Below are 13,446 nucleotides of genomic sequence, written 5' to 3'. Positions count from 1 at the left end.
GCAGCCGCTGAGCCTGCTGGCCCCGCCCCAGGTTTCTGCCCGCGGGTCTGCGGTGACCCCGCAATTCCGCACTTCCCGCACACTCCCAGGCAAGGCCGACCCTGCGTGTCAGACCACATTCGGAGGAACAAAGGTCTGGAGCTCCCTGTCCAGGGCACTAGCCACCAGCCATGTGCAGCTATTTCAACTTGGACTACAACTGCATGAAGCCAGAAGTTTGGTTTCTCAGTCACAAGGGCCACTTTTCAAATGGCTAGTGGCCAGGGGCCACCACGCCACACAGTGCAGGTCTGGGGCAAACCCCATTGTTGCAGAAAGTCCCGTTGGGCGGAGCAGGTCTAGAGAGTTCAGGGGGGAGGAAGGAGCTGTCCAGGCTAGAGTCCTGAAGGGCAGGACCGAGGGGGGGCGCTGAGCTCGAGGGCTGGCCTGGTGTGGAGGGCCCCACAGAGGGAGGGTGGACTTCACCCAGGGGTCCAAGGATGACTGCCAGGCATCACGCTCTGGAAGCTGGCCATCAGAACGGGAGGTCACCTGCGTAATCGTTTCCTTCTCAGCTCACAGCCCAGGGCCCTGGACGGCAGCGATCGTGGAGTTAGTCTACGCGGGGCAGACTCTTCTGCTAACAACTATAAACTGCGATACAAAGAACAAGTGCTCCCGGGTACCGGAGACGGGTCAGAACCAGGTGTAACTGGAAGGTCTATCCCTAACAGAAGGGGAGGACACTGCCCGGGCCGCGCAGTGCGTGCGGGTAGAGATCAGGCAGAAAGACGCCGTCTCGCCGCCCTGAGGAGCCCACGGACGGACTTCAGGGCTGCCATACCAACTGGAAACTGAGGGGCAGTCCTGGAGAGAAGGGACCACAGAGGGAGGTGCCCCACAATCTGCCTATGAGCCCCCCTGAAACCCTGGATGCCCCCTGAATTGCACCGAAGCAGGCTGAGGGAAGGAAGGCTCTGGACAGGAGCTAGAAGGCGGCTGAGCATGGCCCACAGCCACCACGCGCCTGAGGGGAGAGCGTGTGGGATTCAAGTCCTGCAAGGCACCCCCCCCCCCCCAGAAAGTCCCATCTTAGAAGTAAGACCCATCCCAGGACACCAGGGGGTGGAATGAGGGCAAACCAGAAATAGATCTGCCTTAACAAACTAATGCCAAGCCTCAGGCCTCCACCAAGTCAAAGTGATCACTGATAAACGGGTGTTGACTCAGCACTCTTCACAGGACGATAACAGGATTTATGATCTCTAAAACGTATCATCCACACCATCTGTTATACAGTAAGAACAGAACAATCCAGTCGTAGGAGAAACGGGAAAATGTGATTCATGGTCAAGAGAAAAACCAGTCAATAAAAACAGACCCATAGATGACCCAAATGTTGGGCTGGCAAAAAAGGACTTTAATTTTAATGTTTTTAATGTTTATTTATTTTGAGATTGAGATCGAGAGAGAGAGAGAGAGAGAGAGAGAGAGAGGAACAAGGACAGAAAGAAAATGTATAGAAAGTTGGCTGTTCTTTCCCAAACTTGATCAAAAACAGCAACCCAGGGACTTAAACAGTTCAGCAAACCCAAGCAAGATAAAGAAAACCACACCTCACGCACATTATACAAAACTGCTGAAAACCACAGATGGAAAAAAAAATTCTTAAAATCAGCCACGGACAGAGGGCCCATCACACAGGAAACAACAGTGAAAACCATGATGAACCTCTTATCAGAAACACAGGCCAGAACAGGGAAAAACACCTTTAAAGAGCTGAAAAAGAAATACTGTGGAGCCAGAACGTTACGGGCAACTAAAATACCTTTCAAACACAAGGACCAAATAAAGATGTTTTTCAGGCAAACAAAAGACAGACGGTCAGATCCCCAGCAGACGCCTACTGCGAGAAATGCTACAGGAAGATCTTCAGGCTGCAAGGAAGTGACACCCGGCAGAAATTCACACGGACAGGAAGCAAGAGGGGAGTACGGGAAATGGGAAGTATGCGGGTCAACACGAAATGTTTTCGTCTTAACGTTTAAAGGTTAACGGACTCTAGGGGCGCCTGGGTGGCTCAGTCGGTGAAGCGTCTAGCTGGATTTCGGCTCAGGTCATGATCTCCCTGGGTCGTGAGTTTGAGCCCCGCGTCCGGCTCTAGGCTGACAGCATGGAGCCTGCTTGGGATTTTCTCTCTCCCTCTCTCTCTGCCCCCCTCACCCTTGCTCGCGCTCTCTCTCCCTCAAAATAAGTAAATGAACTTTAAAAAAAAAGTTGATAGACGGTTTCGAGGACAGCAAGAGCAGTGAGCCGTTCGGTTCACGAGAAGTAAAAGGCAGTATGACGACAGCCCAAGAGCAGGAGGCACGTGAATAGACTTACACGGTTGTGAGGCTTCTGCCTTCTCCAGAAGCGGTTTCAATACTGATCTGAGGTGGACACTGACACACGAAGGGCACGGACCGCAAATCCTGAGCGAGCGCTACCAACGCGACCCACGGCTCGCACCTGTTCCGCGAGCGGCCCTTTCTCCCCCCACAGCGCAGCCGCCCAGGACGGCCCGTCTCCCTGGAATCCAGCCGGGCCCCGCCTGGATGGGGCCCTGCTCCAGCACCACCGCCCGTCTGAGCCGACGCGCCAGGGCTCCCTGTGCGTTCTGGATAGCGCCACCGCGTGCCCAGTGCCAGCACGCCCGGCCCACCACACGTGCTCTGTGATATTTGCTGAGCGCGAGGGCAATGCTCTTAGCTCCGACCAGGAGTGTGCCCCGGCCATCCTGCGGCGCCCCCCCCCCCCCCCCCCCGTCCCAGCCAGCGAACGTCCCATTCCCCTCACTGGGCGGACGGCTCCGGGGGCGGAGAGCAGCCCCGCTGCCCCTCACCTGGATAAATCACCTGAACGAGAGGGGGCTGGAGCCCTGCCGCCAAGGCCGCTGTGGCCTCTTCGGATCAAAAGTCCCTAGACTCCTAATTACCCAAGGAGCCCTGGGAGCCAGGTCCCCCCAGAGCGACAAAGGCCGGATGGATTACCGTGTGGTTTTAACTGACCTCCCAGCTCTGTGGCCCCGAGCCACGCACTTGCGCTCCTCACTAGAGAAGCCACGGGGTGGACCACCCCCAGGCCCAGGCCTTGACGCCCTGCTGACGGACGGCGCCGGCCGCACAGTCCGGCTCCTGCTGGGGCCCAGCCGGCTGGCCCTGACGCCTGCCCTCCGTGCTGCTGCTACATCCCGGGGTCCGCAGACGAGGGTGCCGAGGCACCGCCACCGCGGCCCAGGGCGGGGTGGCGAGGAGGTCAGTGGTCTCTGACCTCTGCCAGAGGTTGAGACGAGGATGCTGCCTGGCTGCAACTCTGGAGAAGTCACAGGGCAGGGATCTCCGGACGGGGACGATCTGAGGACACCCATCCACACACCAGCTGAACGCCAACTACTGAGCACATTCGTTACGGGGACGGGCTCATCTCGAAAGCTGCCTCAGCACCAACGATAGTGGGCAGCGCCGGGGCCCCAAGGGGTGGGACGGAAATCAACGCCCGGCCGACTAAACCCCAGGTGTCTCCTCCAGTCAAGGGCTTGCCGGGTTTGAACCCTGACCCTGGCAGCCACCAACCATGACTTCTGGTAAGTCGCCCAGCCTCTGGAGACAGAGTTTGCTCTCTAGGGCACCAGGTGACCCACGTGCCACGGGGAGGCGGGGCTTACACGCGACAACACGCAGGCTCCATCAAGCACCAAGCACGACAGGACGCGAGAGACTCACGGGGCAGACACTCCCGACCCGGGGCCTTCCAGAATTCTGGCCTCGTTCACTGGACCCAGGGCTTCGTGGGGGGGTGACCCAGGTCATTCCAAACAGCCATGATAACTGCTTCTTGAGCTATGGCCATGTTTGCAAGAACTCAGCCAGGAGCTGGGACGCCCCAAGATTCATCCGTTTTCAATGTACTTTCTCGTGAGCTGCCTCTTCCCTAAGGACGGAGCCCACGGGAAAAGCACCCCAGGGAGGTGCCGGCCAGAGCTGAGTGGGAGGAGGTTAAAGGGCGCTCTCGGCCTCTCCGTGCTGGGCTGTCGTCCCCCTGCGCGGTGACCCTCAGTGGACGGTCACCCCAGGAGGAGAGAGGGACAGAGACGCAGTGTCGCCTTCCAGTGCCCTTTGAGGGGGTGAAGGGTCTTCGACGGGAAGGGTGGACGGGGGTCACCTCCAAGGTGGGAGTGGACCCCTGCCACCCGGAACACGTGGTAGGTGGAGGAGGATGGAGAGGCTGGGGGTACGTGGAAGGTGGACCACCTGACCCGACCAGAGGCCCCTCCCCTGCCCACCCCACCCCCAACCCTGCACTGACCGCAGCCCACAGCCTCAAGTGCACCAGACAGACTCCTTCCCACCAGAGCACCAGGCTGTCATCACCCAGCCCTCAGGACACTCGGGTCAGCTGCCGTGCCGTCCCCGACCGCCCCGTTGCTAGGTTAACCGCTCCGAGTTCCCCAGCACCCCTCCTCTGTGGCAGGTGGGGTGAGCCGGGCTCTGGAGAGGGGCGAGGACGGAGCCTGCCCGGGCAGAGGCTGCTCTCTAAGGGCGTGACTGCCTGCCACGCACGGGGTAGAGGGCTGGGCGCCCGGACCGGTTCACCTCCACCGCTTGTGAGGCACTCGCGGAAACCCCATGTTCCGCACCTGCTGAGCTGTCCCCCTGGCGCGTCCTCGGAGCAGGCCCAGGCCGCCGCCGACAGCAATCATCTGGCCACATACCCCCGCAGACGCGCGTGTGGTGCGCCTGGCGACCCCACGGTGAGCGTAATGCCTGCCGCTAGTGGCCTGGGTGGGGGCACCGTGGTTCTCGTAGCCAGTAAGAAGTGGCAGCTGGAACCAAGAGGCTGGATCCAGGGGACGGGCCTACCCAGGCATCTGTGCCGTCCTGGGCGGCATGTAGGGAGTCTGCGAGGTGTGGTGAGTCAGCACAGCACGCGGTCTGGCAGGACCCTTGGACGCCCACCTCAGGACAGGGGTCTCCCAGGGCACCCGCGAGAGGGCACCCCGACCCCAACGAACACACGTGGCGGAGAATGCAACCTTGGGATTCTTCAGGGCGAACCGTCCGTCCCAAAACTTTGGGGGGCAGCCCATTTTCCCGAGGGCACCTCACCCACTCTGGGACTGGCAGCTCCGGGGCCGGGGACAGAGGCACAGACCACAGAAACCGTGGCTGTCGTGGTTTCGCTCCCTCACGTGGTAATTAAAGCGGGAGCTGCCCCCCTGGCCTGGCTGGGGCCACCCGCCTGTGCGGGGAGTCCCGGGCTCACGTCTCCCTGTTAGGAGGTATTCTCCTTTCGAGGGGAGGGAAAGGAGGCTGCTTCGGGTCTGATCCCACGGCAGGGAGGCCGGGAAGCTCGTCTTGACGGGAATCGTCCCACACGTGCCAGGCAGCGAGTTAAGGGAAATCTCAACCCACCGGCCTCACTGACGAAGGCACCTCATCTCCGTGACAGAGGCCAGAGATGGGGAGGCTGCGGCCCCAGCGCTGGGACCCCGGGCCTTTCTCCTTCCACTCTGCCAGGCATGACTTCCCACACCAGGCAGGCATGTCCTGCCAACGCGGCAGGAGGGGGCTCCGCCTGCACTGGCCAAGCCCATCAGAGCCCGGGGGGCGGGGGGGGGGGCATCACCGTGGCCGCTCAGGCCACCCAAGAACCTCACGCAGGGAGAGGCTGGGGGCGGGAAACAACGCAGCCCCTGGGGCCCATTGGACGCTCCTCCCACCCCTGGCCAGGCCGGCCAGGCACTTCCCAGGCTGCACCAAGCTGAGGCACCGCTCAGGGAAAGGGAAGAATTTACTGTCGTTGCCACAGGCGAACCATGAACACCCACACGACGAAAGGCCACCAAGGTACATACGTACACTGTGCGAAAAGTGAGCGGCAGGACCGTGTGTGTCGATGTGGCCTTTCACGTAAAACCAAAAATAATTTTAAACACAAACACGTTGGATTTTTTTCCCAGAATACAAACAATTACTAACAGCACTTGGGAGAAAACCTAGCAGGGAAGGAAGGGCAGGGGCAGTTTTTGCCTTTCTGTGATAATTCTGTTTTCTGGCCTTGCTTTGTATTCCTTAGGGTTCTTTTTTCACGTCACCTAGAGCGACCTAGCCAAAGAAATGAGGGCCGTTTCTTGTTCTCTGTAACTAAAAATAACCTGCTCAACAATGTGCTACGGCTTTTCCAAAATACCAGCGTGGTGACCGACCCCCGGAGCAGCTGAATTTCCAGCGCAGCCGGGGGCGGCAGGAGGGCCGCGCTCCGTGGGGCAGGCCGGCCGTCACACAGGAGGAGTCAGGCGAGCCGGGACGGGGCCCCTGAGAGGTCCGGGCGGCCAGGCACCTGCCCCACCTCCACAGTTAGATGCGACAACAACTCCCGTACGCTCTTCCCCAGGTAAAGGTGCTGGACGGTTAGGGGCGACCTCGTTCACAACGCAGACCCAGCACTCAAGACGGGGTGGCGGCGTGAGTGTCTGTGACACGGAAGGCCACGCTCCGGCGGAAATCCGGGGGCCGCTAACCCGGCCCGCTCGGCCTGCTGTCCCCGGAGGAGCCGGCGCGCTCCCCGCGCCCTGGCCCCCCACGCCAGGCCTGCACTCGCAGGGCGGAAGAGGCTCACAGAACCTGCTTCCTCCTAGGGGTCTGGGCCGGCCGCAGCTCCTCAGGCCCGTGGGCAAACGGGCAGCAGTCCGAGGGCAGAGCGCAGCCGTCGGGGTGGTGGCTGAAAAACCAGCACAGGCGGGTTTTGAAAGCTTCCGAGAACAGTCTGCGTCTCGCTTCCGGCTGCCGCTGCTTCCGGAGCCTCTCCTCTCTCCAGTCGCGAAGGTGAACTCGCCCGCTCCGAACTGTGGTTCAGGACAGAGAGAGAGACACGGCCCAGGCGTTACCCTCCAAGTCCACCAGCTCACCGGGACCGGTGCTCACAGGGCCCGACTCTGGGGCGGCGGCGCCCCAGCAGGGGGAGACCAGGCGTGGAGATGGCGAGCCGGGCCGCAGCCCCGCCCGACACACCAGCAACGCGGCCTACAGGGGAGCGCTGGAGGCAGAGCCCAGCAGGGAGGTGTGAGGAGGGGGCCGAGGGAACAGGCAAGGAGCGAGGTGGACGTATGCCAGGGCGAGGGCGCCTGCAGGGGCCAGGGTCAGGGGTCAGGAGCCGTCAGGAGGCATGAGCTGCTCACCGGGGGCAGGGGTCACCGGGGGCAGGGGTGAAGGGGCATAGGGAAGCTGAGGGTCTGCTGCTGACGAGACCCAGGACGTGACCACGGGGACAAGCGGCGGGGACGGCAGCAGGATGGGCCTGTGGGAAAGGAGGCGGAGCACTGGGAGCCCGCGGCGTGAGAGCGGAAGTTGGGGAACTGCGCTGCCATCTGTCCCGGAGAACCTCACCGCTGCGCGAGAGAGGAAACAGGCAAGGTCCTTTCTGGGCAGGCGAAGAGGAGGGTTTGCCGGTGCCCCCATAACCAGAGCCCCCAAACGCAAACAGCGGGTCGGGGAACAGCGGGTGGGGGACAGCGGCCGCGTCAGCAGGGATTCAGAGGCCGGCCTGGAACGCGGGGGGACAAGGCCCCAGCAGCTGACCGGGCCCCGCACCGAGCTGCCTCCCGAGCCGGTCAGCACCGCTCGGGCTTTCAAGGGGCCTTTCTCCCCCAGACGCCAGCAACTCCACAGAAACACGGCCAAAGCCGCTCACTGCATCCTGGTTTTCTTGGAAGCTGTGAGACCACTGGAGACAGAAAGGCTCGGGGAGAAATAAAAGAAGCCTACTGAATAAACCTGGCTCTCCAACCGCTAATGAGACCGTGAGAGCACAAATTAAAGCTCGGATTTGCTTTCAAATCACCTCGTGTGATTGCAACACGTGCTCACAGACTGCCGTGTATGAACCATCTGCCCTTAAAGCAGAGAAAGGGCTGTGGAGAGGCGCCTGTGCACGGAGGGGCTCACTGGAGGGACTCCTCGTTGCGGGCAGCCGAGGGCACCTACTCCGGGCCTGGCACGACCGTCCCCCTCCTCGGAGCCGGCCTCCTGCCTGCTCCCCACAAGGCTGATGCCTGGGATCAGTCCGGGAGCTCAGGTCAGGGGAACGTCACTGGGATCCGCTGAATGCTCCCCCAGCCGAATGCCACGGCCCCAAAGATGCCCCGAAGGAGCCTTGGAGGCAAGACTCCCACCAGATGCCCGGGGTGTGGACCCCAAAAAGCAAGGAGCCCTTGGCCCGGCCCAAAGGCTCGGATGTGTTCAACAGAAACCTGGGGGAGAGGGAGGGGCGTGGGCCCCGCCTCCACAGGGGTCCCTCCCCTGAGGACAGGCTGGCTCCCGACAGGCGCTCCACAGTGGTCTGGTGACTTAAGAGGGCACCCAGCCGCATTTCTGGAGCAGGGTCAGGGGAAGCGGGGGCCCAGCCAGGATTTCTTTTTTTTTTTTTTTTACGTTTATTTATTTTTGAGACAGAGAGAGACAGAGCATGAACGGGGGAGAGGCAGAGAGAGAGGGAGACACAGAATCGGAAGCAGGCTGCAGGCTCCGAGCCGTCAGCCCAGAGCCCGACACGGGGCTCGAACTCACGGACCGTGAGATCGTGACCTGAGCTGAAGTCGGACGCTCAACCGACTGAGCCACCCAGCCGCCCCTTCTCAGCCAGGATTTCTAAGGCCCGAGGAGCGGGCACTGATGACAGAGGATCGGCCCTGGCACAGGAGGGCGACACGCTCCCGCACACCCCCAGGACACAGGGTGGCTCCTGACACCCCCCTCCCATCCCGGGTCGGCCCGTGCGGGGCACCTGAGGGCGCTCGCGGCCCTGGCTGCACACACGCTCCAGCCAGCCCACGGGTCAGACCACCAGCGGGATTCCCCACGTGGAAACACGCCCCCGACGCCACCACGGAACCCCAGGAACAAGGTGCTCTCCACCCAAGCTCACTTATCCGACGTCTGTTTCCTCCTGAAGCTTCGCTTCCTCGGAACCCACTACTGGTCCATCCCCTCCCGCTCCTGACAAGCAGACGCTGCCATCATCAGAACGCTCCGGGGAACGGGCTGTAGACTGTTCCCGAAACCCCCGAGGACGATCTACCGGAGCAGTGCCCTGTGCTCGGGCCCTGATCACACGCGCCTCGGGTGGCCAGTCCAGCCTCAACATTCAAGACTCGGGGCAAGCCCCAGAGCTCAGCTGCGGCCACATGTTCAACACGGTCGGCACCGTGAGCACAGACCACTCAGTCGGTACCACGCCCGCGACACCCCCGGCAGGCCTTCCTCCCATGGCGCACGGCGCCGGGGGAACTGGGGGCATCCAAAGTTGATCCTACCCCTCGGTCCCGTAAACACCACCAGAGACTAGCCACCCTGGCTTAAAACACCCTCAAGAAAGTAAAATAAAATAAAACATCCTCAGAGATAAGACCGGCCTCAGTGCATATTTTCGGCATGACTGCAAGCAGAATGTTTACTCAGAGCTCAGCCCCGAAGCCGCCTACTTGGAAGTATTTCCAAAAATAAACGTGCCCCCCGACGTCAACTGCACAGAAAGCGATGGTATGCACGCATATTTATAATGGGGAAAAAAAGGTACAATTTCACGAAGGCAAACAAAACAACGCACTGGGAAATACAGGAGAGCAGCCCTTCCCGGTTACAATAAGTATTTTAATTGACAAAAGCCTCGTGAAACAGCAGATTCCGGGCCGCTGGCCAGAGCCCAGCTGGAGCAGGAACTGCCAGTTCGGGAAGGGCCGCCCCGCTCCCCGCTTCTCCACCCCCAGTGGGGCTGCCCGTCCCGGGGCCTCGGCTTTCGCAACCACTCCAAATATGGGGCCTCCAGCACTGCTTACGAGGCCCGATGCCATCATGAGCATTTCCCCAGCAAAGTCAGGCCCAAACGAAAACAGTCTAGCTCCACAAGGGCAACCAGGCCACCCAAAGGCACTGCAGGGGCGCACACCCGAGCTCTCCCATGCACACGTAGGGGGCGCGAACACCCCAGCTCTCCTATAGGGACCTCACACACCGGAGCTCTCGCATGCACACACCCAGGCAGGGAAGAGAAGGTGGCTGTACTCAACTCCCTTAGGCTGGGAGTGGACAGAAGTGCCTCCGTCAGCTGTGGCCACCTGCCCCGAGTCGCCACCCGACCACCCTCCTCAGCAGCAGCACAAAGGTGGGGCTGTGGGGACTGGCCCAGATCCCGGGGCTCAGACAGCTGCCCGCATCCCCCTCGACAAGGCCCTAGGGCCTCCTCTCGTCCTACCTTGAGCTCTGCTCACGATGGCACCGCACGGACTGGGACTCCGGGACGCAACAGTCTGCCCCCAGTCACCACCCCCTGCGAGGAAGGATCGGGTAGGCGTGCCCTCCTCACGGGGCTACTTTCCCTTCTTCAACCTGAGACATGGGCTCCCAGCTGCCTCTCGGGCTACGGAGCAGCCGGGCCCATCCACAGGGAGCTCACGGTCTATCCAGTTGAGGCAGTGAGGTGACCGAATACGGGAGGCCGTGTGACAGAAGCTCACGCAGACTCTGGGAGCCCAGAGAGGCAGGACTGGGTGGGGCGGACGGGCAGCAGTTTAGGGAAGATGCCCGGCTATGGTCCGGAACTATGGCTATGTCACCAGAGAGGCCAGGGCCTGACGTGGGGGCGGGGAGCAAGCAGGCAGCCTTGGCGGGGAGCCACGTGGGGGGGCCGGAGGGGGAGGGGGTTGGTTAGTCTGGCAGAAGCGGGTGGGGCCGGGGTGGGCAGGAGGCAGGGACGCCGCGTGCAGCCCTCCAGGAGCCCCACCCGGCAGGGGAAGGTGGGCCCGGGGGCACGTCGGCAGCCCCTGCCGGCCTGGTCTTCTCTGGCCCTCACGTCCTCAGCACGTGTTCCCGCACCTCCGCCCGGAGCCACCACTCTGCACATCAACCTGCCGTCTGCAGCCCCCTGCACCCCTACACCCCCTCCCAGAAAGGAGCGCGAGCCCACACCAGCCCTTCGTGGGACACCTCACGGTGGAAACAGAACAAAAGCTGCTTCCACGTAGGAAGTCCTGAGGAGCCGGACGCTGCGCCGCGGGGGGGCCTGAACAGGGCCCCGCACTTGGCCTCGAGGCTCCGGACACGCCACAGAAGAGGCACACAGCCGGCGACGCCGCAGCTGGACGGGGGGTCGGCCACACGGGGTCACCGCTCCCCTGCCGCCACGGAGGCCAGACCCTCCCCACGGCGCCGCCTCCCCCACCCCTCCGTCATCACACCGCAAGCCTCCTCCTCCCCAACTCAGAGCCTTCGCGAAGGCTGCTCCTGGGCCTCCTGACCGAGTCCCAGCCGAGATGTCCTTTCCCGAGCACAGCCTTCCTGACTCCTCCTGCGCAAGCGTGCCCATGGCACTACGGTGGTGCGAAACGCCACCACCTTCAAAGGCACTGGCTGAGGCGCTCGCAGGTTAAGACAGCAGGCAGGCCGGGACGCGCTCTAAAACGCTTCCATAAAGATCAAGGGAGGAAGGAGATCTCAAAACAAAATGTAACAAGGTATCAACCATCTAGACGATGGATGTACGTTTGCAAACTCGAAATAGGGGCACCTGGGTGGCTTAGTCAGTTGGGCTTCAGCTCAGGTCATGATCTCACGGTTCGTGGGTTCGAGCCCCATGTCGGGCTCTGTGCTGACAGCTCAGAGCCTGGAGCCTGCTTCGGACTCTGTCTCCCTCTCCCTCTGTCCCTCCCCTAGCATTCTCTCTCTCTCTCTCTCTCAAAAATAAGTTAAAACATAAAGAAAACTCCAAATAAGGGAACTTCTTTTAACCCCGAGCACCCATGTGAATGCTTGTTCTGTGTCCCCACCCACCCACCCTGCCCCCCGTCAGACCGCAGACCCCAGGAGGCAGGGACGGCAGCTGCCCGAGTGAAAGAGCGCAGGCCCTGGGCCCTCGTCCTCCCGCCGGTCCCGGATGCCCGGAGCCCCAGGGCAGGAGGGCAGTGCCAGCCTTGCTCCAAGGGCACAGTGCACACGTGACAGTAGGGGAGTGGACAGGAATCGGGGGCTCCCTCCTCTATCTGCCCAGGGCCCAGCTGGGACCCCGGGACGCTTCCAGTCTGCAGGCGGCCCAAGGCCAACGCAATTAGCAACTCCCCACCCAGAAAGTCCTCCAGTGGCACGGAGCCAGCAGGCTTCCGGACTTGGTCTTCCTTCTGTGTGAGGCGTGAGCACTCACACAGGCAGGTAAGGCCAGGACTGGGGGCGGGGCGGCTGGACCAGAGGGAATCAGAGAAGAGGCGTGGCTAATGTTCCACGGGGCGGAAGACGCTGAGGCAGGCGCAGGTCATGGGCAGAGAGAACTCTGTTCTCTTTCTCCCACCTTCCGAGGAATCTCAGACTCCTCTAAAGTGAGCTTTACTTACTAGAAAAAGCAGCGGGGGGAGGGAGGCGCCTGGGTGATTCGGTCGGTTAAGCGTCAGACTCGATTTAGGCTCAGGTCGTGAGATCGGGCCCTGTGTCAGACTCTCCTCGCTGAGTGTGGAGCCTGCTTGAGGTTCTCTCCCTCTCCCTCTGCCCCTCTCGCTCGTGTGCCCGCACTCTCAAACAAAAAAAAAAAAAAAAAAAAAAAGGAAGACCCGAACCTCAAGGCTCAATCCCTTTACCTTCAAACACCTGATGGTTGTTTTTGAGCAGCGTCTGCAGGCCTCCACATTCCCGCTTCAGCCTCCGCAGGGTCTCCCCGTCCAGCTCACTGGCTACGTCCGCCAAGGAGAGGCTTCCTGTGGAAAAGCGGGTTTCCCCGACACCAACAGAAAGGCCGTCAGGAGCCGTGAAACCGGCTCGCCGCTGGCCCTGCGCGCGGCTCTGGTTCCGTCCGCTCCAGCCCCTGGCGCACGTCGGCGGGAGGGACCGCGGGCTTTCGTTTAACCCGGGCACAGCCATCGCCACCGGAGATGCGGGGGCCGCCCACCCGCCAGGCCCGACACCCCGGGGCTTACCTACTCCCACCAACGACTCTGCAGGAGCCTCCCCCACAGAAAAGCAGCGCTCCGGCTCGGCCCAGCCCCGGGCGCCCAGGGGAGGCGGCCGCCCTGTGATTCCACCTACCAAAGCCCAGCCGACCTTCAAGATGCCCCTCTCAGCCGCCTCAAACCCACTCAGAGCCAGCAGGGATCGGCCGGGACAGCCCTCCTGCCCCTCCTGTGCCCCGGCCCTGCACACGCTCCCGGACCCTGATGCTCACGCGCGCTGCTCCGCGCTGCCTCCCAGTTGCTCATCCTCAGACGTGCACGCGCCTTGACCCAACCGTGAGGGCAGGGACCACCCCCTCCTGCCCTGTGGCCCCTCAGCCATGCCCTGCAGAGGGCAGACCCCAGACTGAGATCACTCAGGTCCAGGGGTCTGACCCACTCGTACATCACACAGGCGCAGGCTGGAGAGGTCGCTAAATTCCAGCACCGAAAGGCAAGGG

General features: G+C 62.0%; 1 protein-coding gene across 2 annotated transcripts in view; it reads right to left on the bottom strand.

Moving 5' to 3' along the window:
* Positions 1 to 5,943: 5,943 nt before the first annotated feature.
* Positions 5,944 to 13,446, bottom strand: part of TRMT44 (tRNA methyltransferase 44 homolog) — a 29,790-nt gene continuing 22,287 nt past the window's right edge. For both annotated transcript variants that reach the window (XM_019453809.2, XM_019453810.2), the window contains 2 exons: positions 12,638 to 12,754; positions 5,944 to 6,865 (listed from right to left, as the gene is read on the bottom strand). In XM_019453809.2, coding sequence (XP_019309354.2) covers positions 6,636 to 6,865; positions 12,638 to 12,754 — 347 coding nt within the window. In that variant the 3' untranslated portion in view covers positions 5,944 to 6,635. The remainder of the gene's footprint in view (positions 6,866 to 12,637; positions 12,755 to 13,446) is intronic.

The sequence above is a fragment of the Panthera pardus genome, unplaced genomic scaffold (assembly GCF_024362965.1).
Source record: "Panthera pardus isolate Hobbes unplaced genomic scaffold, ASM2436296v1 HiC_scaffold_13, whole genome shotgun sequence".
Classification (NCBI taxonomy): domain Eukaryota; kingdom Metazoa; phylum Chordata; class Mammalia; order Carnivora; family Felidae; genus Panthera; species Panthera pardus.
This window is presented reverse-complemented; position numbering and strand designations above follow the sequence as displayed.